Source organism: Panicum hallii, chromosome 1, assembly GCF_002211085.1.
Source record: "Panicum hallii strain FIL2 chromosome 1, PHallii_v3.1, whole genome shotgun sequence".
NCBI lineage: Eukaryota > Viridiplantae > Streptophyta > Magnoliopsida > Poales > Poaceae > Panicum > Panicum hallii.
This window is the reverse complement of record NC_038042.1, coordinates 546,985-571,027: the sequence shown is the minus strand read 5'-3', so window position 1 is coordinate 571,027 and position 24,043 is coordinate 546,985. Positions and strand designations below refer to the sequence as shown.

At 45.8% G+C, this 24,043-nt stretch overlaps 2 protein-coding genes and 1 pseudogene across 2 annotated transcripts; 1 reads left to right on the top strand and 2 right to left on the bottom strand.

Moving 5' to 3' along the window:
* Window positions 1–6,335: 6,335 nt before the first annotated feature.
* LOC112878119 (cytochrome P450 89A2-like) lies at window positions 6,336–8,646 on the top strand. The gene is made up of 3 exons (XM_025942526.1): window positions 6,336–7,982; window positions 8,065–8,405; window positions 8,528–8,646. Exon 1 carries the CDS (start codon window positions 6,431–6,433, stop codon window positions 7,958–7,960), a length of 1,530 nt encoding a protein of 509 aa, XP_025798311.1. The 5' UTR covers window positions 6,336–6,430; the 3' UTR covers window positions 7,961–7,982; window positions 8,065–8,405; window positions 8,528–8,646.
* A 141-nt stretch (window positions 8,647–8,787) lies between these two features.
* Window positions 8,788–10,512, bottom strand: LOC112883444 (annotated as a pseudogene).
* A 1,436-nt stretch (window positions 10,513–11,948) lies between these two features.
* On the bottom strand, window positions 11,949–20,406 carry LOC112890859 (DExH-box ATP-dependent RNA helicase DExH12-like). The gene is made up of 5 exons (XM_025957729.1): window positions 20,249–20,406; window positions 19,406–20,130; window positions 17,032–19,290; window positions 15,547–15,936; window positions 11,949–15,419 (listed from the first exon to the last, which is right to left on the bottom strand). The coding sequence occupies exons 2-5, from the start codon at window positions 20,123–20,125 to the stop codon at window positions 12,252–12,254; spliced, it is 6,537 nt and encodes a 2,178-aa protein (XP_025813514.1). The 5' UTR covers window positions 20,126–20,130; window positions 20,249–20,406; the 3' UTR covers window positions 11,949–12,251.
* Between the last annotated feature and the right edge of the window lie 3,637 nt (window positions 20,407–24,043).

Here is a 24,043-nt window from a genome sequence, read left to right as displayed (position 1 = left end):
GATCATCATTAGGTGCACCCTTACATTGCGGTAATGCATTCATGTGCTAGCTCATCCCAACCAAGGACTCAATTGCGTAAAGTCGGTCTCTGAGTTGCACCAACCACCTTTGCTTGCAGCTTTAGTAGCGCTGGCCTTAAACTATTATTTGGTTTGGTAATCCAGATACCATCGGCTGTGCTTGACTGCCAAATAGAATTATTTGTTCTTTTTTTGATGTAATAACACCTACAAAATTCAACTTTCCCCATAAAGCGGCAGCAAGTACACAAGGCAAGCCCCGAAACAGCTTTCAGAGAGTCATCGTTAAAAAGGTCTTTCTGAAACTGAATGTACTCTGGATGGATTGTAGCTGTCAGTCTGTTCAAGGATGTTTTCTATGCGGTTCTGAACTTTGGATGAAGGCTCTATCGATCGACATGTCGGAAGGAGGTTAACTTCTAGTGCCACTAGAATAAACAAGAAAGGGATGGAATCATGGAAATATATATATGGATCAGTGCGACCAAGTAAGCTAAATATTTCTCTGAATGTATGCTCTGTATGGGCGGTTGCATGTGACATACTAATGGCGTATTGATCCAAATCTATTGATAAGTTTGGTATAGTCGATTGGTGGAGAACACAACATCGAAGATCTAACCGCAGATTATCAACTATGCATGCCAACGATTGAAGTGAAAAAAAGACACTCCCGGCATACGAATGGAACAGCACAAGCAAGAATGTAAAAAACACAATGTAAACTTGCAAATATGCATGGAGTACGACAAAGATAAAATGGCTTCAAGTCTCCATTCAGTTGATCTAATGGACAACAACAAATAGTAAGAACAAGAATACGTCAGCTTCGATTCATAGCAATTGATCTAGACAACAAGTGCCATGAAGAATGTCTATTTCAAAATAAGAAACTAGAACTCCAACCAAAAACATTTGTAGAAATGAGCTCATGTAAAGTCACATCGACTTAGCTTGTGATTGTGTTCAGTCATCTCCAACTTGCCACTTGCTTGGCTTCTTTCCATCTCGAAGGCAATACCATAAACGTTCTTATACACACAAGCACATTCAGCTGATCTTGAGACTAATAGAATCAGACAGAAACATTGTCTTATATGAACGAAATTGCAACCATTAGCTCATTCATTTTCCTTTATGAATCCTAGGATCCAACACGTTTTTAATTAACTGTTGTGAAATTTGGGTTTTTCGGTCGCTAGGCACCTCATGTCATGGTACAGATTTTTCGAGATGCGTTTGTTCACACCACACGTGTGGCTATCAAAAGTGTGGCAATCATTTTATTCGCTGTATTTTTTGTGGTCATGGTACTTCGCTTGCTTAAGGTCTGTGGGATCGTGCAGGCCGGCAGGGGATCGTGTCACGTCCGCATCAAGAGGCTACGCCGGCTTTGCACCATAGCCACATTTGATAGAAATATTTAGATTTTACAAAAGTATTACCTTAACATAACGTGCTAATTGTCATCTCTAAAAATCTTTATCTCGCATAGAATATTATTGAAATCAAATAGATATATAATATTTCTAAGGTAATATAGGAATCATATAAAGTTTGTTACTTCTAATGATACATTTAGATAAAATATTTATACACAAAAGATATTTATAGTGCTACATAGAAAATCAACGTGTATGTGTTTTAAATAAATAGGGTCATATGAGAACAATGGTCATTTTGTATTTGGTTAGCACAAATATGTTGCGACCGATTATTAATTTCTGTATAATCAAACTAACTAATGAGTAATGACTCACTCATTTTGTAGTTTGGGAGTTGGCAAGATAGCTCTCGAGATGTGTCCTGAGTCATAACCCATAGAGCTAAAAGAGATGTTAGAAGCTTGAAAAACTCAATGAACTCACACAACTCTCAAAGCATATGGAGACTGTGTGCTCCTATGCGTTTAGGATTGTTAGTTTCTTAATAAAAGGGTAGTTAGTAAAACATTTTTATTTGAAAATAAAATATGAATCTAAACTTCCATCAATCTTGAATGGATGAAGGAGATATTGAAAGGAATCGGTGCTCGTAGACTAAGAGGGGAGGGTGAATTAGGCAATTATAAAATCTTAACCTATGGCTCAAACTAGTTAGCATAAAATAAAAATTAAAATATAAAATCTAGATGTGCAACTAGAGTTCAACTAGTGCGAAAATCTCATCCCAAAGAGTTTTGCAACCTATAGCCAATCCTAACAAGATATTATACTAAGAATGTAAAGGCACACAAGATTGCAATAAGAAATGTGGAAGCTTAAAGGAAGGGGACGAGGGGAAGCAAACTCTCGACACGAAGATTTATCCCGTGGTATCGGTAGTCACAAAGCCACCCTAATCCACGTTGTTAAAGCATTCACTACGAGTATTGATTTCCGGTCACCGAGTCTCTTCCGGGACTCTTCTTGATTCGCCACCAAAGCTTAGCACACCAAGTTCTCGCCAAGTCCATGGTCATCTCGATGTCGTCTCCACTAAGGAGCTTCTCCATGAAAGAAGGGGGTCTCCACGTCCCCGCACAAAGCCGTCGTCGCCGCTCCACACCAAGCCGGAGTGTCGATGACTTGCCAGCGAGCCACCGAGACTCCAACGGGCTAGCACACCGAGATACAACTTGTGGTTCACTCAAGAACCAGCACACAAGACAGCAATGCCTTGCTCTCTCACTCTCTCTAGAGCTAGTTCTAGCACTAACACTCTTAAAGCTTGTGCTAAATCTAAGAATATGATCAATGAGCTCTTGGGTGGCTTGGAGAACTTTTTCAGAGCGTGAGTAGCTTCTCACGAACTCCAGCAATCTCAAATAATCCGAGGTGAGGCCTTATATAGGCTAGAGATCTACTGCTAGTCGTTACATGATTTTTCCCTGAAAAGCATAAAGCGTCGGCTAAACTGATCGCCATCGTCAGTTTAACCGGTCCCACTCAGCCTGCCTACTAGCCGTTGAACTCCAACTGCCATCCTCTGTTGACGTCATTGCACCGACGCAATGCACCGACGACTGTTGGTTTAACCGGTGCTGAAGACTTTGCTTGGAAACCCATCTGGAACCAAAACATGCGTACTGAGTAACCACAGCACGCTTGCACCAACATCTTCTTTTGCACCATCGGTTTAACCGATGCCTCAGTCATTTCTCCACTTGATCGTCATGTCATCTTCTCATTGCACCGATACCTCCATTCTTGTAGCGTCGGTTCAACAGGTGCAACTTGATCGTTATGTCAACTACCAATGCACCGATCCGTTGTATTCTGAGACCATCGGTTCAACCGGTCGACTGATTTCGGCACCGATCTGTTGTATTCTGGGACCATCGGTTCAACCGATCGACTGATTTCGGCTAGTACTTGTCCAATTCGTCTCTGTACTTTCACTACACCTTGGATATTTTGATAGCGAATTGAACCATCTTGTATATGGATGGACTCTATCCATGGAACCTAGAAATTCTACAATCTTCTTGAACTTACAAACTCGTTAGTTCCATTGACTATGTTATTGCATAATCACCAAAATAACAACTATGGTCTAATGGGGCCATGTTGCGCCTAGAGCGGTTTATAGGGATTTTAACTAAAAAGTTTCAGCAAAGTTCTAGTATAATGCATCAGGCAGTAAAAATTGGTTTTTACAACCTCAAGCATTTTGTAGTAGTTGGTGATACCTGCAAGACATTACATTATCTCATCATCAACGTTGTGGCAGAACTGAGGCGGTTTAAGGTCTCAATGAGCTATTCTCTTAGCCTCTTAGGCACGTCTGTAGGCTCATCTGGACCATGCAATCTTAAATGATTAACCGTGCTGGTAGTTGTAAGGTGTAGCTAATTGTGGCTATAGTTCTTATTTTCATTTCATTGAGGGCCAATATCTTATGATACCTGTATGCAGCGTACCTATCCATGTGTACATGCTTGATGCGGATGGTATGATTTCTCATTCAACTTCTATTGGTGAAAGCGAGGAACTCCCTAGCATTAGTGTCCTCTCCGATGGTAAAACTCATTATGACCTGCTGCTGCTAAATAACTTAAATTCACAGCATCAATCAAATAGCATTGATTAAACTAATTAGTCGTTGTAGAGCTTATAAACAACACATTTTTAGCTATTCTAGTGTTCCTGTATGCTGTGGTAATACAAACAATCCGGATTCAGTTTACATGATAAAATTGGCAATTACTGCTGATACCAGCAAAATATCTAAAAACCCTAAAACCAATTTTTGATATAACAAATCTTAGCTTCCTATCAGGAACTGGACAAATGTAACGTTATCAATGTCTAAGTAGTGTAGTTATACAACTTTGAGTATCTCCACAAAACAAGTATAGAACCAGATAAAAGGTGGCAACTATACAATTTCACATAAGATATTTTTAGAAAACTATAGATGTACCGCAATACGGTCCAACGAGTAACGTCCCCATACTAAAAGGGGCATGAGGAGGGTGCCCTAGCCCCTAACAACACCAACTTAGTAGATCTGAAGTACACCTGATATCCTAAAATGAATGAATAGTCTACTTTTCAGCATGCAAAAATACTATAGATTACCAACCAGAATTACACATTCATGTACATCAAAGCATGGAATTTAATCACAGTTGAAATCTTTACCTGTAGCGATCTTATTATGCCATACACCATGTGCTCCCTGACGCTTGGTCAGATGAGCAAGAGCCAAATTGATGACCTCGCCCATCACCCCATAGTGGCGCTCAAACTAATCAACGAAAGGATGTCCATGGAGACCCACCGGTGCCTCGAACCGACAACGAACAAAATGTAGAAACAGATTTGGATTCAGAAGAAATCAAGAAGGCAGGGTAGACCGCAAACGAATATTTAGATCCAGAAGAAATCAAAAGATGAAGATTCATTCAGATGCAGGTAAATCGTAAAGAAACAAAATGCACGAGCTCTGGGACGCGGTGGGAAGGGCGAACGGCAACGTCGGAGAGCCGTCCTCGTCAAGCGGCTCGACGAACACAGCGACACCAGTGGCGGCCATCGTACTGGATCTCCTCTTGCAGAGGTGCGGTGCGGCGCGTGCGAGGGTTTAGGGGAAAGCGGAAGAGGTGGTGGCGGCGGAGTGAGGAGGAAGATGATGTACCGAGTCGACTAGATGCACCTTTGCAGATGGTGAGCTGGGCTGTGGAAAAGCACAGGCCAGAATATAAAAAACACAATGTAAAATTGCAAATATGCATGAAGAACAACAGGCATAAAATTAAATGGCTCCAAGTCTCGATTAAGTTGGTCTAATGGACATCAAATAATAAGAATAGGAACATGGGCTTCGATTCATAGCAGTTGATCTAGACAACTAGTGCAATGAAGAATGTCTACTTCACAGTGAGAAATTAGAACTCAACCAAAAACCTTTGTAGAAATGACAAGCGAGCTCTTGAAAAGTTCAACTTAGGTGGTCGTATCCATAGGTTGTGGAGTGGTATCGACTTTAGGTTGTGATTGTGTTCACTCTTGGTTATCCAATTTGTCACTTGCTTAGCCTCCTTCTATCTCGATTTTTCATTTCCAAACGCAGCACAACAAACGTCCTTATGCACGCAAGCGCACTCGGCCGATCTTGAGATTACCAAAGTCAGCATGATTGTCTCGCTGCCAACAGAAGCATTGCCTTACACGAACGGAATTGCAGCCATCATCTCATTTTCCTCCTTGAAGGCTAGGATCCAACATGTTATTAACTGTAGCGAAATTTGGGATGCGTTCGTTCACACCACTCTTAACCCTTTTGCCCCAGACGTTATCAAAAGCGTGGCCATCATTTTATCCGCGGCATTTTTCGTGGTCACGGTGGTTTGCTTGCTCAAGGTCAGTGGTTCGTCAGTGCTTGGAAATATCTCTCACGAACATTTCCTCGTTCAATCAATCCCCTCCGTGGCATGTCGGCCGTTCGATCGACTCTGCACTGCACTCGAGTTCACACGCATGCGTCTCTCTCGCTCGGCCACTCTTGACTCTTGTTCCTTTTTCCAAAAACAAAAGACCTCTTGACTCTTGTTTGGCCGCAACCACAACCAGTGCAGGCCTGCAGGGGCCTCGCCATGCTTCACGCTCATCTTGGCACATCAAAGAAGGCACCAAAGTCCTGCAGGTGCAGGGGATCGTGTCAAGTCCGCATCAAGAGGCTATACCGGCTTTGCACTGCAGCCACACGCATCCATGTCACTCTTCTTTGTCACGGCGCAGCCATGGTGTCCAAGTCAGCGTCAATGGCGGTTCTAATTTTAGGGATTTATTAAGGTTGCCATTTAAACTCCTGTAACGTCGTGGAAATTAATCGACAGGAGGAGAGGAGTAATAAGCGCAGCGCAGCGCAGGCATCACCATTCGCCATCCATAGCTCGGCAGAGCAGCTCGCTTCCTCGGCAGCAATGGAGGACTCCACAACCACAGCCGCGCCTCAGCTCCTCCTCTGTGTTTGTGTCACCCTCGTAGTCGTGGTCGTAGCCTGGGTCCTCGCGCTCCACCACGGCCATGCCCGCGACAAGAACCCCAAGCTCCCTCCCGGGCCGCCGGCGCTGCTCTTCCTCGCCAAGTTCCTGGCGCTCCGGCGCTCCATCTTCGACCTCGGCCCGCTCCTCCGCGACATGCACACGCGCTACGGCCCCGTCATCTCCCTGCGCCTCGCCCGCACGCTCGTCTTCGTCGCCGACCGCCGCCTCGCGCACCGCGCCCTCGTCCAGGGCGGCGCCACCTTCGCCGACCGCCCGCCGCCCGTCGACCCAAACAGCCTGTTCAGCGCCGGCGGCCGCGACATCAGCTCCTCGCCCTACGGGGCCTACTGGCGCCTCGTGCGGCGCAACCTCGCCGGCGAGGCGCTGCAGCCGGCCCGCGTCGCCCTCTTCGCGCCCGCAAGGCGGTGGGCGTGCGACGGCCTCGCCACCAGCCTCCGCTCGCACGCCGCGGGCGACGACGAGCCCGTCATCACGCTGAGGCCGTTCCTCCGCCGCGCCATGTTCGAGCTGCTGGTGTACATGTGCTTCGGGGCGCGGCTCGGCCAGGACGCGCTCGACGAGATCGAGGGGCTGCAGCACCGGGCGCTCCTCTCCGTCACAAGCTTCCCGGTCTTCGCCTTCTTCCCGGCGGTCACCAAGAGGCTCTTCCTCAAGCGGTGGGAGGAGTACGTCGCCGTGCGCCGGAGGCAGGACGAGGTGTTCGAGCCTCTCATCCACGCTATGCGGAGCGGAGATGACCCGCCGTGCTATGCGGAGTCCCTCCGCGCGCTGCGCGTGCCGGATGAAAACGGCGACCGGCCGCTCACGGACGCCGAGATGGTCAGCCTCTGCTCCGAGTTCCTCAACGGCGGGACGGACACGACGGTGACCCTGGTGGAGTGGATCATGGCCGAGCTGGTGAACCACCCCGACGTCCAGGCCAAGTTGCACCAGGAGGTGAACGCCAACGACGGCGGGCAGCTCCAGGCGATGCCGTACCTCAAGGCCGTGGTGCTCGAGGGCCTCCGCCTGCACCCGCCGGGCCACTTCCTGCTCCCGCACGGCGTGCAGAGCGACGCGGCGGAGATCGGCGGCTACACGGTGCCCAAGGGCGCGGAGGTGAACTTCCTGGTGGCCGAGATCGGGCGCGACGAGACGGTGTGGACGGCGGCGCGGGAGTTCCGGCCGGAGCGGTTCCTGGACGGCGGCGAGGGCTGCGGCGTGGACATCACCGGGAGCAGGGAGATCAAGATGATGCCTTTCGGCGCCGGGCGGCGCATGTGCCCCGGGTACGCGGTGGGCATGCACCACGCCGAGTACTTCGTGGCGAGGATGGTGCGGGAGCTGGAGTGGCGGCCGGCGGCGGACGGCGTGGCGGTGGACATGGCGGAGGCGCTGGACTTCACCACCGTGATGAAGCACCCGCTCCGGGCACGCATCATCGCCAGAAAAAATCCAAATACCTAGTTGTGTTGGTATTGTTTGTATGGTTAGAGCATTCGCCACAGCCTCGTTAAAATCTTTTTTTAATATAAATTTGGCTATTACTAACGAAACGGCCTCTCCAACAGTATCGACGACTGCATCTCCAAAATAGACTCATAATAGACTCATCTCCATCCCGGCTTCTTCGCCCGAACGTCGCTCGCCAATCTGCCGTTTCTGCATGCGTGTTTCCGTTCCCGCGCATCCGAGCTTGCCTTCCCGCGCACCCTCATCTGGTTTTATAATCTCGCGCATCCAGGGTTGCCCAAATCGCCAAGAAACCTCCTCCGCCTGCAAGATCAGCCGTCGGAATCGTCAGCCTCGTCACCGCTCAGAAGCTCGCCATGTCCATTCCCAGTCGTCGTGCGAGCACGCCCAGCGATACGATTTGTGGCAGAGAAAAAAAAAAGACGCCAGTGCTGACGTGGTGAGCTTGAATATGAAGTGGTGATTCTTTTAGATATTCTGTTGGAGTCCCTAACTAAATTAAAAGATAGTCTATTTTAGATAATGGGTAAAATTAGAAAATTTACAATTTCTTTTGACTAGGCTGTTGCGGATGCTCTTATGGTACGGCACCAAAGGAGGAGAGGATAATCAACAACATCAGATGTACTCCTTGGTCTGGCTCTTGCTGCAGAGCCCACATGTTGATCTAGATATAACAATTTGCATTGCTTAAAGTAGTTTTGTAAACACAGATTCTTGTAGCAAATTTGGATACAAGAGGCAACCTTTCAACAACGCAACAATTTGGATACAAAAGCTAGGTAAGTTAACAACAGCGGGTCAGGTCATCTCACATAAGGCACGGGCCATCTGGATCACCGGCCAAACCCCTCTTATAACGGTCAAAGATGGGGAGGAAACGTCTTCCCATGGTGGACCAAGTGATCTTCGCCGCTACCTTGAACATCCTACCCATCACGACAGCCCCCTTGCTACTCCTGCGCCTCTGCGCGGTGAACAAGAGCTCGTGAGAGCTTTTCCTACCAATCCCACGCCCATCTTCTTTCTCCTCTCTACTGATCTCAAATCGCAGCTTCAGATAGCAGCCAAGCTCCACAGCCACCACCATCCTTCTTCAGTGCTATGTTTTGGGCTGGACGACGGAGTGCAGATCTGCGGTCGTAGAGTGTTATCTCGTCAAAGTATCCACAAGTTGACGCCGTAACCATGCTAAGGCTGTAGCCTGGCATGGCCCTCTTGACCTTCACCTCAATGGACGCCTCCACGGCGAACCTCATGTACACGAAGCGAGTGTCGAGCGGTCCAAGCGAACCGAATAGCCGCACCTCGCGCCGCCGTATGACATCCCCCCGGCACTGCTCCTTGAACATGAAGCACCCATCTATGAGCTCTTCATCTTTTGCCTCGTCGTCACTGTTGCCTCTAACCTTGAGATTCTACTCAACAATCACATCGTGAAGTGCGGATATTCCTCGAGTAGGGGGCATCAACAGCAGATCACGCGAATCCTGAGGTTTCATCTAACAGAAAGCTCCAACATTATTGATACTGCATATGTATATATATAAATGGATATCTGTTATTCCTTCTTGAGGGAAAATAAATCAGCCTTTTGACCTTCAAAAGAAATGGCCCACTAATATGCTAAAACAATATTTTATTAAGAAAAAGACAAAACCATTTTTATTCTCCCACTCAAATAAAGCATTATTAGTTGTGCTATAGGATGAGCATGGTCAGGTGCAGATAATTATAAATATAAATAGTGCTACGCACCCAAGGTCATTTTACCTCAACAAATCTGACTGGTTTTGCTAGAGTGTCACTCTTTGTGGGGCGGAAGGAATATTTCAATAATTTATCATTATTTATATTCCATTAAAAATATAAAACATGTTTCGACACAGTGACTATGAAACCATTGATAATGAGTGGTACATAGATTTGGCTTTTCTAGATACGTACATAGATTTTGTTATGCACTTAGATATAATATATATCTAAATGCATAGAAAAAAGTATGCACCCATAAAAGCCAAAACGACTAGTAATTTAGGATTGGGACGGAGCATGTACTAAAAGAATATAGCATAATATGGACCAAGAAATAATAAATTAAAACAACTTACATTCACTAAGTGGAGTAATAACTTCCCAACAAAGCTAAGACGATGAAATCATGCAACTCGCCGGAGTAATTTCTTGGGCGTGTTACCGCGATTGGTTGAAGATATAGTTCCGCAATTTATCCACCTCGTCCCGCACGGCCACGAAGCCATAGATGCTCATCCTTTGACCATGTGAGAAATCACCAGCAAACCTCACTGAAAAGAATTGAACAAGTTCTGATGATGTATATTCATAACCATCCGGCTGCCCAACCCACAGGCAGAGAAGAAAATGAACTAACCAGGATCCTTAGGCGGCGGAATCGCCTTGCGATGTATCAACTCCGTGGGCGGCACCAGGACGGAGGCAGGGCGGCGGGGCAGGAGGCGGTCTGGGTGGAGGCGCAGGTGGGAGGCGGGTGGGAGAATAGAAGCCAACCGTTTTTTCATAACCATGGTTAACTTTTTTACCTCAAAAGCTACTAAAAGGAGGGGGAGGTGCTTTTGCATTTGTACTGCAATGAAATCTGTTTTTCAAAAAAAGTATTAGAGCTTTTAAGCCCTTTGATTGATTTTTGGCTTTTGCAAAAGTAAAAGTAGGTTGGAAAACCTAACTAAACACACTCTTAATCATGCTGATTCGCGGGAACGATGGCGTCATTGGCTGTCTGGGAATGGATCCACGGGCTTTCAGGTTGAAGCTTTGTTTTGGACGCCGGTAGACCGAAAAGCTAGAAAAAGGTTTCAGTTCCTACACGGTAACCGGTGGCGGGTAACTGATAAACTGAAGAGCTCTTTGCTATTGCGACTTGCGTGCAGTGCCGTTCTGTCTGACTCGGACCTCTGGCATCTTGTAGCAGTTCTAGGCCTCTAGCAGTAATAAGACCAATTTTAGTGGAGAAGCAGTAATAAGGTCAGTCTAGTAGGGAATATCATCGCACAATTGTGAAGATTGGAAATTTGGTAACTGTGTCGGAAGAGTGACGACACTCCTCTCTCGTTCCATAACACTCCCCCTCCTCTCTCCTCGTAAATAACTCGTTAGCAAATTTGCTGATATGATACGATATTTAATATTTGTGATTAGCCTAACATGGAAATCGTTAGCAGCTACAAGCAAGGGGCTGGCATGCTACGGCAATGCTGAATTGAAATTGGAACACGTCAGCTCTCTGAGCTTTTCAAACAATCAACAGGCATTAGGACATGGCACGGTTAAAACAATCAACAGCTAGCTCACTGAGCTTTTCAAAAAACAGCTAGCTCACTGCTAATATGATAAAGACAGATATTGTTACACGTTAGCGTGTTCATATGCTTAGAGCAGGAAGCAAACCACACCCAATGCTATCATGTTGCAGCTGTAGCTACCAAGTAAGTCCGTCCAATAAAGACGGAGCCCCGCACGTCGAAACCAAAAAAAAAAAAAGGGGTGCGCATCCATGATCACCACAAATGAACATACACCCAACGTTCACAGGCAAGCTTCAATCAGACACTACAGCAGCATAAAAAAAATTCTAAAATCAGCACACTTCAAACTCAGCATATGGCCAATTTGAAGGAATAACACACACAAAACATATCAGTTAATTTGAGGAACAAATCATCAGCATCCACCCCAAAAAGCTATACCCAGTGCTTCAATGCCTGACCAATACCAATTAATCGCTAATGCAATCTAAGAGTAAAAACGTTCATGTTAAACATTCAAGAGAGCCTGCAGCTCAAAAAAAATTCAGAGGCTACTAACCCAGACAGGTCTACGGAGTATTGTTGACAAGAACCGCAGATGTGCATGCCTACAGAGCACCATCATCAGACCAGTAATCATCAAGTTGAGATGTTAAAAGAATCCATCACTCCAAAATAAACAACGTTTAAACCAAAGATCACAGCAGCAGAAAGCTTATGGAAAGACACATTGATCCATATACCGTGTGGCTCAAGTGTTACAGAACGTCGTCCTTGCAATACACAGCCAAAACAGGATACGAATCTGCTACTTCAGCTTATGGCTGAGTACAAGCGGCAGCTAACAAGGTTCACCTGTTAACATCCAAAATAAGCTCCAAAAGTTTAGGTTACAAAGAACAAAATGTTATAAAAAGACCAAATATGAGCTACAGTACACTCTAGAAGCAGAACTGCATTCTAGCAACCCAGAGACAGGTAGCACTTCCTGATCATCATCATCAATCCCCACCAGCATCCTTGACATCAACTGTGAACTCATACTCCTGATCGCAGCCCAAGTAAGAATCTGACATCAGGTAAATCATGTAATCCTTTCTCCCAGCTTCTGCAGGAGCATTGAACTCAAGTTTCACCCTTGCCCTCTTCTGGAGCGCCACTCTCTTGATTGCCAGCAACTGGTTAGTGGAGCTGTCACCAATCACAAGCCACCAGCCTTCTTCCTTGGTCTTGGGGAACCTAGGCGCATGAACTGGCCCGACCTCAGACAAGTTCGTCATGTCACGTTCCAGAGTTACCTGCACTGTTACATTGTCACCAGCACTTATGTCATCACCTTCGCGGACCTCATAGGCCATATCAACATTGGGGAACCGCTTGAAGAATTCAATCATGTCCTGCAGCTGAGAGTTTGATAGCTGCAGGAGATCCTGCATCTCATTGATACCCATCTCAGCAAGATCAAAGATACTCTCAATAGGCTTCCCCTCATTTTCCTGGCACCTTCGAGCCAACTCCTTTGTGAAGTGTGGAACTTGGAGCAGCACAGAATCACGATCCCACATGCCTTGTGTCACCATTTGACTCAATTCCATTGCATTGAGAGCAAGACTAAGCCAACCATTGCTGGATATAACATCAACCATTGCCTGGAGCAACCTATGGGCAGAAAGGAGAATCTCCCGCTGATCAGCTGCCAGGTTCCCAACTACCGTGTGCCTTGAAAAATGGGCTTGCAGCAGAGCATTGGCCTTCACATGTGGATCACCATACTTGGGCTTCTCAATGGAGAACCTCTGGTGGCGAACAAGCCTCTCGATGAATTCTTCCTCACCTGGACGACCTGGAAGCTCTGCATATTCTGATGCCGATGCTAGAATCTCCAGGAGTCCTTTCATCTTAGTCTTCTGGGTCAGCATAGAACTGAAACGTTCAATAGTTGTGTAGCTAATATAGTAGTATGAAGCAATAAGGCCAAGGTTGAGGGGCTTCAGGTACATGTCCTCCTCTATAGCCACACACTTGCTTGATTCCAAATCATTCAGGATAGTTTCAACCAACTCAGAAAGATGATCAGAAAGATGCCTGTGACTTACACCCTGAAGATTATAGTAGTTAGGATTCTTTGTCAACCGACGATACATGAATGTCCAAGTAAGGTAATCCACAGCATCTTGCTTATTCTCCACAACACCAACTACCACCTCAGCATTCATATGATCGTGCAAGAAATGGTGAAGATTGCTCTCAACAGGGAAGGCCTCAAAAAGGAACTTCTTGTAGTACTCTTTGCGAGGTGCATGGCATAATATAACACATTTCCCTGAGTTGTCTTGAAGTGGCCTGCTGGCATGGCCCATCATCTGGAGCAGATCTGTTATTGGATAATCAGTGTGAGCATTCTCACGGCCATCATAATACTGAGTCCCCATGACAACAACCAAATGAGCAGGCAATGGCCTTCCCCAGCACATTGTGCTGCTCGCAACACACACTTGGATCCTCCCGCCAAGGAACAGCTGGGTTACAAGTTCCTGATCAAGCTCACTTAGACCCTCATGCAAGTAGCCTACACCACATTTAAGCGTATTCTTGAGCGTCTCTTCTTCAACACCTCTGGTGAAAGTATCCATCTCATCTTCTGACCCAAGGAGAAATGGTGTTCCACCACCCTCAACACTAGAGTATGCACACAAGTCCAATGCAGTCAACCTTGCATGCTTCCTTGTCGGTACATACACCAGGGCAGGTTTACCACTCTTTGCATGCTGTGTGATGGCAGTGTATGTAGGCTTTGTCATTGCTTGCATCCTTGCCTCAAAGTTTGCTATATCCACACCTTGAATGTGAATTTCCAGTGGCACAGGTCGCACTGCTGGAGGGAAGTTAAAGAGGCCATGAGAGGTGGCACCAATCCATTCACCAAGATCCTTAGCATTAGCAAGTGATGCTGAAAGTGCTACGATCCGTATGTTACTGCCAATATGGCTTGAAATACGCCTCATCCTAGATACAATGACTTCCAAAACATGTCCCTTGTCAGACCCAAGTAGATGAAGCTCATCAACTATGAATAAGCTGACCTGTTGAATGTGCTTTCTCTGTTTCCACCGGCGAGACAGTGCATCCCACTTCTCAGGAGTACTGATTATGATCTCCCCTTTATCCAGAAGCTTTAAATCAGCTGCAGTTTCACCAGTGAGCTCAACTACCTTAGCGAATTCTCCAAATTTCCGCTCCCAGTCCCTGTATCTTTCCTTTGCAAGAGCTTCAATGGGAGCTATATAAACGACCCGCATGTTGCTCTCACCAGACACTGCCCTCTGGTGGTTCCTTAGTATAGCAAACTCAGCACATATTGTCTTCCCACTGCCTGTTGGCGCAGCAACCAATACGCTGTCATCACTGTTATACAAGACAGTGAATACTTGAGTCTGGATGGGATTGAAATGCTTGAAAGCACTGTAGAGGCCCTCATATCGTGCATTTCTCAGTGCACTAACAGGAAGAGGCTGCAGATCAAGCAATTCAGTTGGTGGGGCATATTTTTCCGGTAGAATTAAATGCCTGAAGCAGACAGGGAGAATTGTCTGAGAACCAAGCCACTTATCAGACACAACACGTATAAAATACTGTGGGGGAAGTGGCTCATATATTGGCACTGTGAAATTCAATGTATGATCCTCATCAACATATTGCTTCTTAAGCATGAAATATTCATGGTGAAGAATGTACTCGCCATCATTGTCCTCAACAATAACCCAGAAGGGCTCCACATATCCATGTACCTTATCATCCCACTGGAAATCAGGTGTAATGGTCAGCTCAAAACCCAAAACAGTACGGGTAAAGGGTTGGACATGGGCTGACAGATTCAACTTTGGCAGCTGGTGGATGCACTTGTGCAGCTGCCTCCCCATCTTAGGATAGCGAATCAGTTCACCAATTTCCTGTGATGACAGATCATAGTACCTCTCCCAAGCCAACTCCTTTTTCTCCAGTTTCATCAAAATCTCCTTTGGAATTCCAGGAAATTGGCGCAAGGGAGTTTGGACACTCCACATTTGTTTATCAACCATCTTGCAAAGATTCAGTGCCTTCTCTGCTAGTTGAGCCCATCCCCTCTTCAAAACAATCTCAAATAGTGCTCGTAAGAGACGGCCAGCACTCTGCATCACAGAAGGGGGAAACATAACTATGAGTAAGCAAGAAATTCAGGATCAGTAACTGTATTCAGTAAGGTGAAAGCATGCAAATAAAGTTTAGAAAGTGTAGTTGGCAGGGAAAACATGTTACCTGTCTGATGTAGACCATATCAGAACTAAGAGAAAGGCCTTCCAGTTTCAGCCTAGAAATGTATGCTTGCAGCAGAACGTTGATCTTTGCACTGGGTTCCTCCAAGCTCTCTTTCACAGGAATCGGGACGCGATCCAAAAGTTTCGCCAGTTCCATTTTCTCATCTTGCCTGACACCAACGTACTTGAACTCTTCACTCAGCGAAAACAGTCGACACAGCTCAATGTCACCCATTGTAGGCTTCAGGTACTCATTGTATGTTGAGATAGTCCCATGACTAATATAGTAATAACTGGCAATCCTTCCCAGGTCAGTAACTTGAAAGTACCCTGTCTTCCTGTCATACTTTATCAAATTGTTCCTATCCAGTAGATTTGCAGCAGAATGTATCTGCAGCAGCACAAAAATACAAAAGATCAAGAACGAAACAGGTACAGGTAATATGCTGTAAAATCAATTGTCTTCACAATAACAACTATTATTATGAAATAATTTTGAGCCCAAAACTTCTACACATCTTGTAGTACAATGAGCTACATATAATACTCCCAACAAACACAGGACTCATCTGGCACAAGAGAATATCAGCAACTAACATCTAACAAAAATAATACTAATTTGAGAGGGTTCCAATATTATTTCCTTCCATTTATGTTATCATATAACAAGAATAGATACTGTACTTCCTGAAGCAAATTTCTTGCACAACAAACTGTAACATGTCTATCAAAAATACTATATGTATTCAATATGTGTGCCTACCAGAACAAGTACCAATTTTTTATATACCCACCCAATACCCACCTCACTTTATTATCATATGCACATGTGAAATACAGCACACAATGTGCTGGTGATACAAACAAGTTATGTTTAAACCTGTATACCTATGGAGAAAAAAGTGTGGCAATTCTTTACCTAGCCAATACCCACATCATTAGTATTACACACATGCGAAAGAAACACACAAGTACGATGGTAGATGAATTGTGGAAAGATGAGTTGAAAAGAACATCACAAACAAACTGGTTTCTTTGGGATATTCCACGACTAGTGCAACCACTACACGCATCAATAAATTTATGCTGCAGAGAGGAAAATGAACAAATACTACAAGGTCGTCCTACAGTACAAGTGTGTGTAGATCTTGTAATTGCACAAGGAAACCATTGCCCAAGTAAAGCAGCAAACTTAACTTACCCCTATTGCAGAGATTATTCACCAATGATGCTAGGTTAATACAATATCATTGACTCTCTAGATCATAACAAAAGGTTTAATAAATATTTTGCATGTGCATTTATGAGAACCTATGGGGCAGATTACATCTAGAAATAGATTCACCTAAGGACATGTGTCATCAATTAGAGCACATTCACAACTTCACATAGGCAAGAACCAGAGCAGTAATTGATAAATTAAACAGTAAGGATGAGAAACTACCACAGAACATCAAAAATAAACAGAAATACAGAATGTACTCACCAAGTCAGCTCTCCTTTCATCTAGTGTTTTATCACTTTCCAAGATGTCTGCTGGCAAACCATACAATGTTGGATTGCGGAGCATCCGAATATAGAGGTAAGTGTAGCCAAGCCACGAGCATGCCTCCCGAGCATTCTGAATAGTCCCCAGAACAATCTCTGCATTCAATTGATCAGCTAATTTGGATACGAACTGACTCTCAATAGGTAGCTGCTGATTCATAAGGGACAGGTAAAACTGCAATTCACTGTGGCCAGTCAAGATTATTCCCTCTCCATGTGTATCATACTGAGGCCTTCCTGCACGACCAAGCATCTGCATAACATCCAGCGGACTTAGTTCTGTCCAAGCACCTTTTTCCGGGTTGTAAATCTGGGTACCCTTTATAATAACAGTATGTGCAGGCAAATTGACACCCCATGCAAGGGTGGCAGTAGATACAAGAACCTGTATGTGCTTATCAGCAAAAAGCTCCTCAACCAGTTCACGATCAACCCTTGCCATCCCAGCATGATGAATAGCAAATCCATAGGGCAGGAGGTCTTTAAGATCATTGTTTTTGACAAGTTCTGCATGAGTGCCAAGGATCTCTTGGCTTGCACTCTCGTTCTTGAGGAAGCGGCTAACCGTGTCATTAGCCAAAGCTGTATCTCTGATTGCTTTGGCAGTTTTCGCCGTCTCCTTCCTTGAGTGTACAAATATGAGCACTTGATGCTTACCAGCGGCAGCCATAACCTTCTCATAACAAATTTCATTCATCAACTGGAACCTCTGTAGTGGTTTCCTCACAGTGATCCCAATGTATTGCTGAGCAAGAGGGCAAGGTCGGTAACTGTTGTCGAAATGGAAAAGGCTCTCTTTACGAACACGCAAGAATAACGCGACGTCTTCGTGGTTTGGTAGTGTCGCAGAGAGCCCAACAAGACGAATGTGTTCCTTGGTCGTCTCAATCTGCCTGACAGTCCTGGCAACAATGCTCTCCAGAACAGGCCCTCTGTTATCATGCAGCAGGTGGATCTCATCAATGATTAACAGCTTCACCATTTGTGTATAGGTTCTATCCCCTGATTTCCTAGTCACAATATCCCATTTCTCAGGTGTCGTGACAATAATCTGTGTTTCATCAATCTGTTGCTTGGTCAGGTTTTGGTCCCCACTGAGCTCCCTAACAGTAACGTTGTAAGGTGCCAGACGCTTTGATAAATTTCCAACAACCTCAGCAACCAAAGCCTTCATTGGGGCCACATAGACAATTTTGTACTTGGTATTGTCAAACTCTCCGTCCTTCATATGCAGACCGATCTGCTGAAGGATCGTAAGAACAGCCACATTTGTTTTGCCAGCACCAGTCGGAGCACAGAGAAGGATGTTATCCGGCTTGAAGAGTGCAGTATCATATACCCTGCTCTGAACTCTGTTCAGCGCAGACATCCCTTCAAAAGCTGGCTGTGCCCACTCTGGCAAGTCAGATATCTTCACAATCTTCTCCCCGGTTTCATAGGGCTTAGCTTTCAATGCTGGCACATGAACCTCCTCGTATCCCTTATGAGGGGTTCTAAACGACCCAGGAGGAAGTTCACATTTCTTGTTAGCCATGAAGAGACCGCCCTGGTGAAAAGCGAGGCTATCAAGATCAAGCAGCTGCCTCTGCCCTTTCAACCATCCACTCTCCATATCCCGCTCGGCTGCCCTGCGGTCCCTTGCGCCATCAGCACCAGCACCATCATTGTTGAGGAGCCTCTTGGCCTCATCCCTGATGCTTTTCTCCAGGTTCTTCTGCCTCTCCTTTGCAGATGCTCTGGTTGCATGTAGCTGCTCCAATATTGGAGCCAAGCTCGGGTCACTTGCCATCTCTTCCTCTATCTTCTTCCTCTGTTCCTGATCTTCAGCCCTGGCTAAGCGGGTACACCAGACGATCTTGAGCCGGTTGCGCAGCAGCAACTTGATGAGATCAAACTTCTCATAGTCCAAGAGCATGACAAGGCGATTCTCGACATCTCTGTCATCACCCTCAGCAATGATCTTCAAGATATCCTCAGCTAGCTTCTGGCTCTGCTGGGCATCAATGTCCCCGTCCCCATATGCTTGGGATATCTTCCTCTGAAGCCAGTAAGCATCAATGTCCTGAACATTAACAGCCAGCCCCTGGTTGGCGTTCTGCAAGTCGTCATCATCTAACTCACCACCCATCTGCATACCTCCAGGACCATTCAACTCGGTTGCTTCGTCCTCATCATCCTCATCCAAGTCATCTTGCACCTGATGAGCACAAACACGCAGTGGTAATAGCAAGTAAGTATACATCTCAGTTCAGTGAACCAGTGTGGCAACAAAAATAAATAGATCAGACACTAAATGTATGCGAATGCGTTACCTGATCAAAATCACTCTCCTCGTCTTCATCTGATTCTTCAAACTCGACAGCAACACCAACATCATCGTCCAGTGTCGTGTCCATGGCATCGCCAGAAGGCGCACCGGCAGCGTCGCCCGCTGCCGCATCATGGAAGTCAGTGATGAGCTTGCCAATGGAGACGAGCTGGTCAAAGAGCTGGTTGGAGATGGGGTTGAGGAGCTGCTCGATGTCCTTCTTCTTGTCAGGGTTCTTGATCTTGTCATTCTTGAGGGTGGCGAGCACCTCGTCAGCAGCTCCCGCGAGGACGTCGAGCGGCTGGCCTCCGAGCTGCTGCTGGATGACGCTGAGCAGGGCCTCGTAGGCGGCTCGCGTCTCCTTGGTCTGGGGTTTGTAGACGACGTCGTCGGTGAGGGAGAGGACGCTGACGTCCTGGGTGGAGGCGGCGCGGCGCCTGCGCTTGGCGTCGCGGCGGGGGAGGTCCGGGTCGGCCGCGTCGCGCTTGGTCTTCTTGGTGCGCGACTTGGTGAGCTTCTCCTCGAGCTCGGGCGGCTTGTTCTGGACGGCGCGGTCGCCGAAGGACCTGGGGTCGATGCGGCCCCAGAGCGTCTCGGGCTCGCCGGTGGGCTCGTGGGTGTCGCGGGGGCGGGAGTCGGTGGTGAGGACGAGGCTGGAGTTGGCGCGGTACTCGTACTGCTTGAAGCGCGCGTGCGCCTCGGCGCCGCCGCCGAGGTTCGCCATGGGTGCTGCAGAGAGGCGGGCGGATTGGCAGGCTATCGAATCTGGAAACCTAGTCTGAAGCAAGCGCCACGCGGGGGTGGGGGAAGATGTAATCGAAGCAGAAGAGAGCGGCGAGATGTATACCTTTGGGGCGGCGGGTGGAGGCGTAGGGTCTCCCGGCGGGGGAGGATCCGCGTCTCGTCGGCCTCCCGTCCTGCTAGGGGTGGGGTTTGGTTGGAGATGCGGCGGGGAGAAGAGAACGCCTACTGGGAGAACCAAGCCCTAATCTTTTTTATTTTTCTGCTCCTGCTCCCCCCCTAATGATGATGATGACGATGAAAGGCGGTTTGGGGGGGAGAATGAACCGACTTACGGGCCGTGGGCCGGCCCAAATAAGGGTAAGCGGCCCTGGCCTGTTTATATAGAAGTCAAGAGGCACGTGCTGTGTTGGACCGGTCAGCAGAAGCTAGGGACCCGTTACCACGTCAATGTCAGCTCAGAGCGGACCAATTAACCTGAAATTACTTTGTAATTTTTACCCATGGATGGTCAAAGCTAAACTATTTTGTATCGTGGTCAAATGAATTTGTTTGTTTCCTCTATGTAGCTGTTATGTCTGGTGCAACTCAAGATGGGCACTCTAATTTTTTGGTTAATTGTTCTATTTGTAGTAGGCGACATGCTTTGTCAAATATATAGCGAGCTGCTCCTGGTGCCTTCTCGTCAATCTTAAGGCCTGGTGTCACAATCTCTCAAAAGACATTGCCATGTGGTATGCATTAGCTCATAGGGGGGTTGAGTGTATGTGAAAGATGTTTTCTAGTATGGTATTGTTTATTTACATGTCGTATTAGGTTTACCTTAAGTTAAAATTAGCTAATTTTGATCCGGTCTAAAAAAAATACAGCAACTATTATACTATCCAACGTATATTTCATGATGGATTCAATAAAACAAATTTGGTACTGTAAATGTTATTGATCTTTTCACAAATGTGGTCAAAGTTGACCAAATTTGATTTAGGACGATATGTAAAAATAAAATAAAACAGAGAGAGTACTATCTGGCATGATTAGTTCAGCATCGATCGATCAGGCTGCTGGCTGGATGGATATGGATACGTACATCGATGGTTGTTGCATGCACTGCACGTTTGAGTTGGTTTGGTTTATTATTTGGGCGATAGATGGAGTGTCACTGTTAGCCGGCCCCGTCGATCGATCGGTTTTCAGTAATTATTTCTAATTTATATGCTGCATGCGACTGATCGATGTCACATACATGAAAGCTAATTAGCAGAGAACTTGTGGCGATATGATGGAGGGAGTGGGTGTTAGGTCCTATTCATCGATCGCGCTTTTTTCATTTAATTAATTTCTCTGTAATTCTTAGGTTTACTTTTCATCTGTTTATGCACGATATATTAAGTGCTTGATCGATCGATATGGTGCCTTAGCTTTTTAATCCCTGAAAGAAAAGGAAGACTTCTTTTAGGACTCGAGGAAAAAAAGATTATTGCTTGAGTGCTGATGGTGGCAACGCAAACTGTCTGCTTGCTCTTGACAGTACTTTAACTAGGCATCTCGATGCGTGTGTGTGTGTGTGTGTGTGTGTGTGTTACTGGGCACTCTAGCTAATAGCCTAATAGTATAGTACATATATAGATATATACATCAGTGTAGCCGGTATGCATGACAATGAGAGTTGCGGGAATATTAATGGATGACATCACACACTGCGCATGCATGAGCTGAGTCTAATCATCAGCAGATATCTCAGCTAAAGATGTTTAGGTAGTGCCTGCGTGCTGCATAGTGGGATCTCAACCACTTGATGCTTAATTATATTGGTATGATGAAAGTTAAGTGTATCCATCTAATGAACCTGCTGATCATTAGCTGATAGCTAGAACCCCTTCCATTTTTCATATATTATTTCAGTTTTCAGAAGGAACATCATATACTACGCAGATGCTGGTAGTTGTTGCTTGCTTCGTGCTGACATTTTCAGCAAGAAGAAATTAGAGTGCACCGACAAAGCAGCAAGCATCTCGATCAGTCGTCGATCTAAACGCATGCCTTCTTTCCCATTTGCCTGCCTGCACTCTCTTGCTCGTCCACATGCATTTTTCATGATGTCTGCTTGTTTCTTGTCTTTGCTGACGACGCTGCCTGCCAAATTACTATACACCTATGAGGTCCATGGAACTAATGCAATGGGAAAGGGCCGTTTTAAGCTGTCTGAAGTTTGCATCATGTGGTCGACGTTTCACCTCCGGCATACATAGAAAGGGTTAAATGCATGATTTCTTCAGAAACAGCTAGCTACTGATCGATCCGTATGTTAGGAGAGGAGTACAAATAAAGTGGTTGCTGCGGACACGCATTGGCCTCCTATGATACTACGCTTTTGTGTTGTACATGTGACCCCTAACCTAGCTTAGGTAGACATATCTTATCCAAAAAAAAAAAAACTAGGTAGCCTTATGAAGTTACGATGGAGGGTCGATCCATGTACCATAGCAAATTAGCAATGGATCCGTTGGATAACTAACAAGAAGTGACCAACACATGCAAGTACGCCCATGTCACATCTCCATCGATCAACAGGAGACACAAGGCCGTGCAGCTTCAATTCAAGCAAGCAGACATGGTATAATACGGTAGAAAAGTAGTTTTAGAGGTGGGTTACACCATCACCCGCCACTCAATCCGCCCCGGCGTCTGCTCCTGACAATACGTTTTACCCGCCACTGCACAAATTTATTTCAGTAGTGACGTACTGCACGTCGCAGTATTGTTTGGTGCTGCATCAGGTACGTATATGCACACGGTGCTACTGTAGTACGCTAGCTGCTAGCAGGTTCAACTCGGCAACAGTAGCCATATCCCATACATACGCATCGCATGCATTCAGATTCAGGTGGGGCATTTTTTTTTTAAAACGCTCAGTCCTCTCTCTTATTAACTTTTTCTTTACCTGTGTTGGACATCGGAGGCACCGTACCGTTCATTCATTGCACGTATGTACTGCTGCTGCATACTCTTGTACGTGTACAGGTGGTTACTAGTAGTAATTAATTTACGTACTCCAATATAGTAAGATACATATACGTACGGTATATGTATCTCCGCGCCGTCCACCCAAAACAGCCTCTCAAGCAGGAGTACCAGTAAACACACTAGCATTAGCTAATCCACTGCTGATGACATTAATCTTGGCAAGTCGTCACAAGCTGCAGCCTCGAATTGCTTATCGTAGGGAATGGAATCCAACTGCAAGGTGGCAGTGGCTCCAGGCACTTGCAAGCCTAAAAAATACTAATCAACCGTACGTACTGTACGTGTGCAGTAAATATTTTTCAAATACACCCTCTCCCTCATCATGGCGTTGATGCATAGGAAGGGTGGTTAATTAGTGTTTTGGTAGTACATAGGAAGATCTTTAGGCTATTCACAATGAAAGTTTTATGGGGTGTTTCGTGGCATTAATTAGCCTGTCACATCAGCAATTTGGATGACATGGCACATCATTTAAGAAGTAAGAGTTTCATGAAGTTTCATGAGGATGAAACTATGTTAACCCATTTCCAAGAACTTGGAAACCGTGTGAAACCTTCATTGAGAGTGTTTTGTTTTATCTTTACACAATTGAGTAAATCCTATTGGTTATTTATTTGCAGCATTTAAGTAGTATGTTGGCATATGAAATAGTGAGATGAAACTCTCTATTGAGAGAGGGTGTTTCATCCTTCTACAAAATTGACGTGACATTCTTGGAAACATGGACATGAAACCCCATTGTTTAGCCTTAAAAGCACTGGTAGTGCATTTTTACCATGAATATAATTTGGAGTTATTCTAAAGCCGCGGTCGCACTGTGCCCCTTTTTAAGAAAATCTGCTAGCCCTCCACTTTTCTGTTCTGTTCTTTTCCTTTT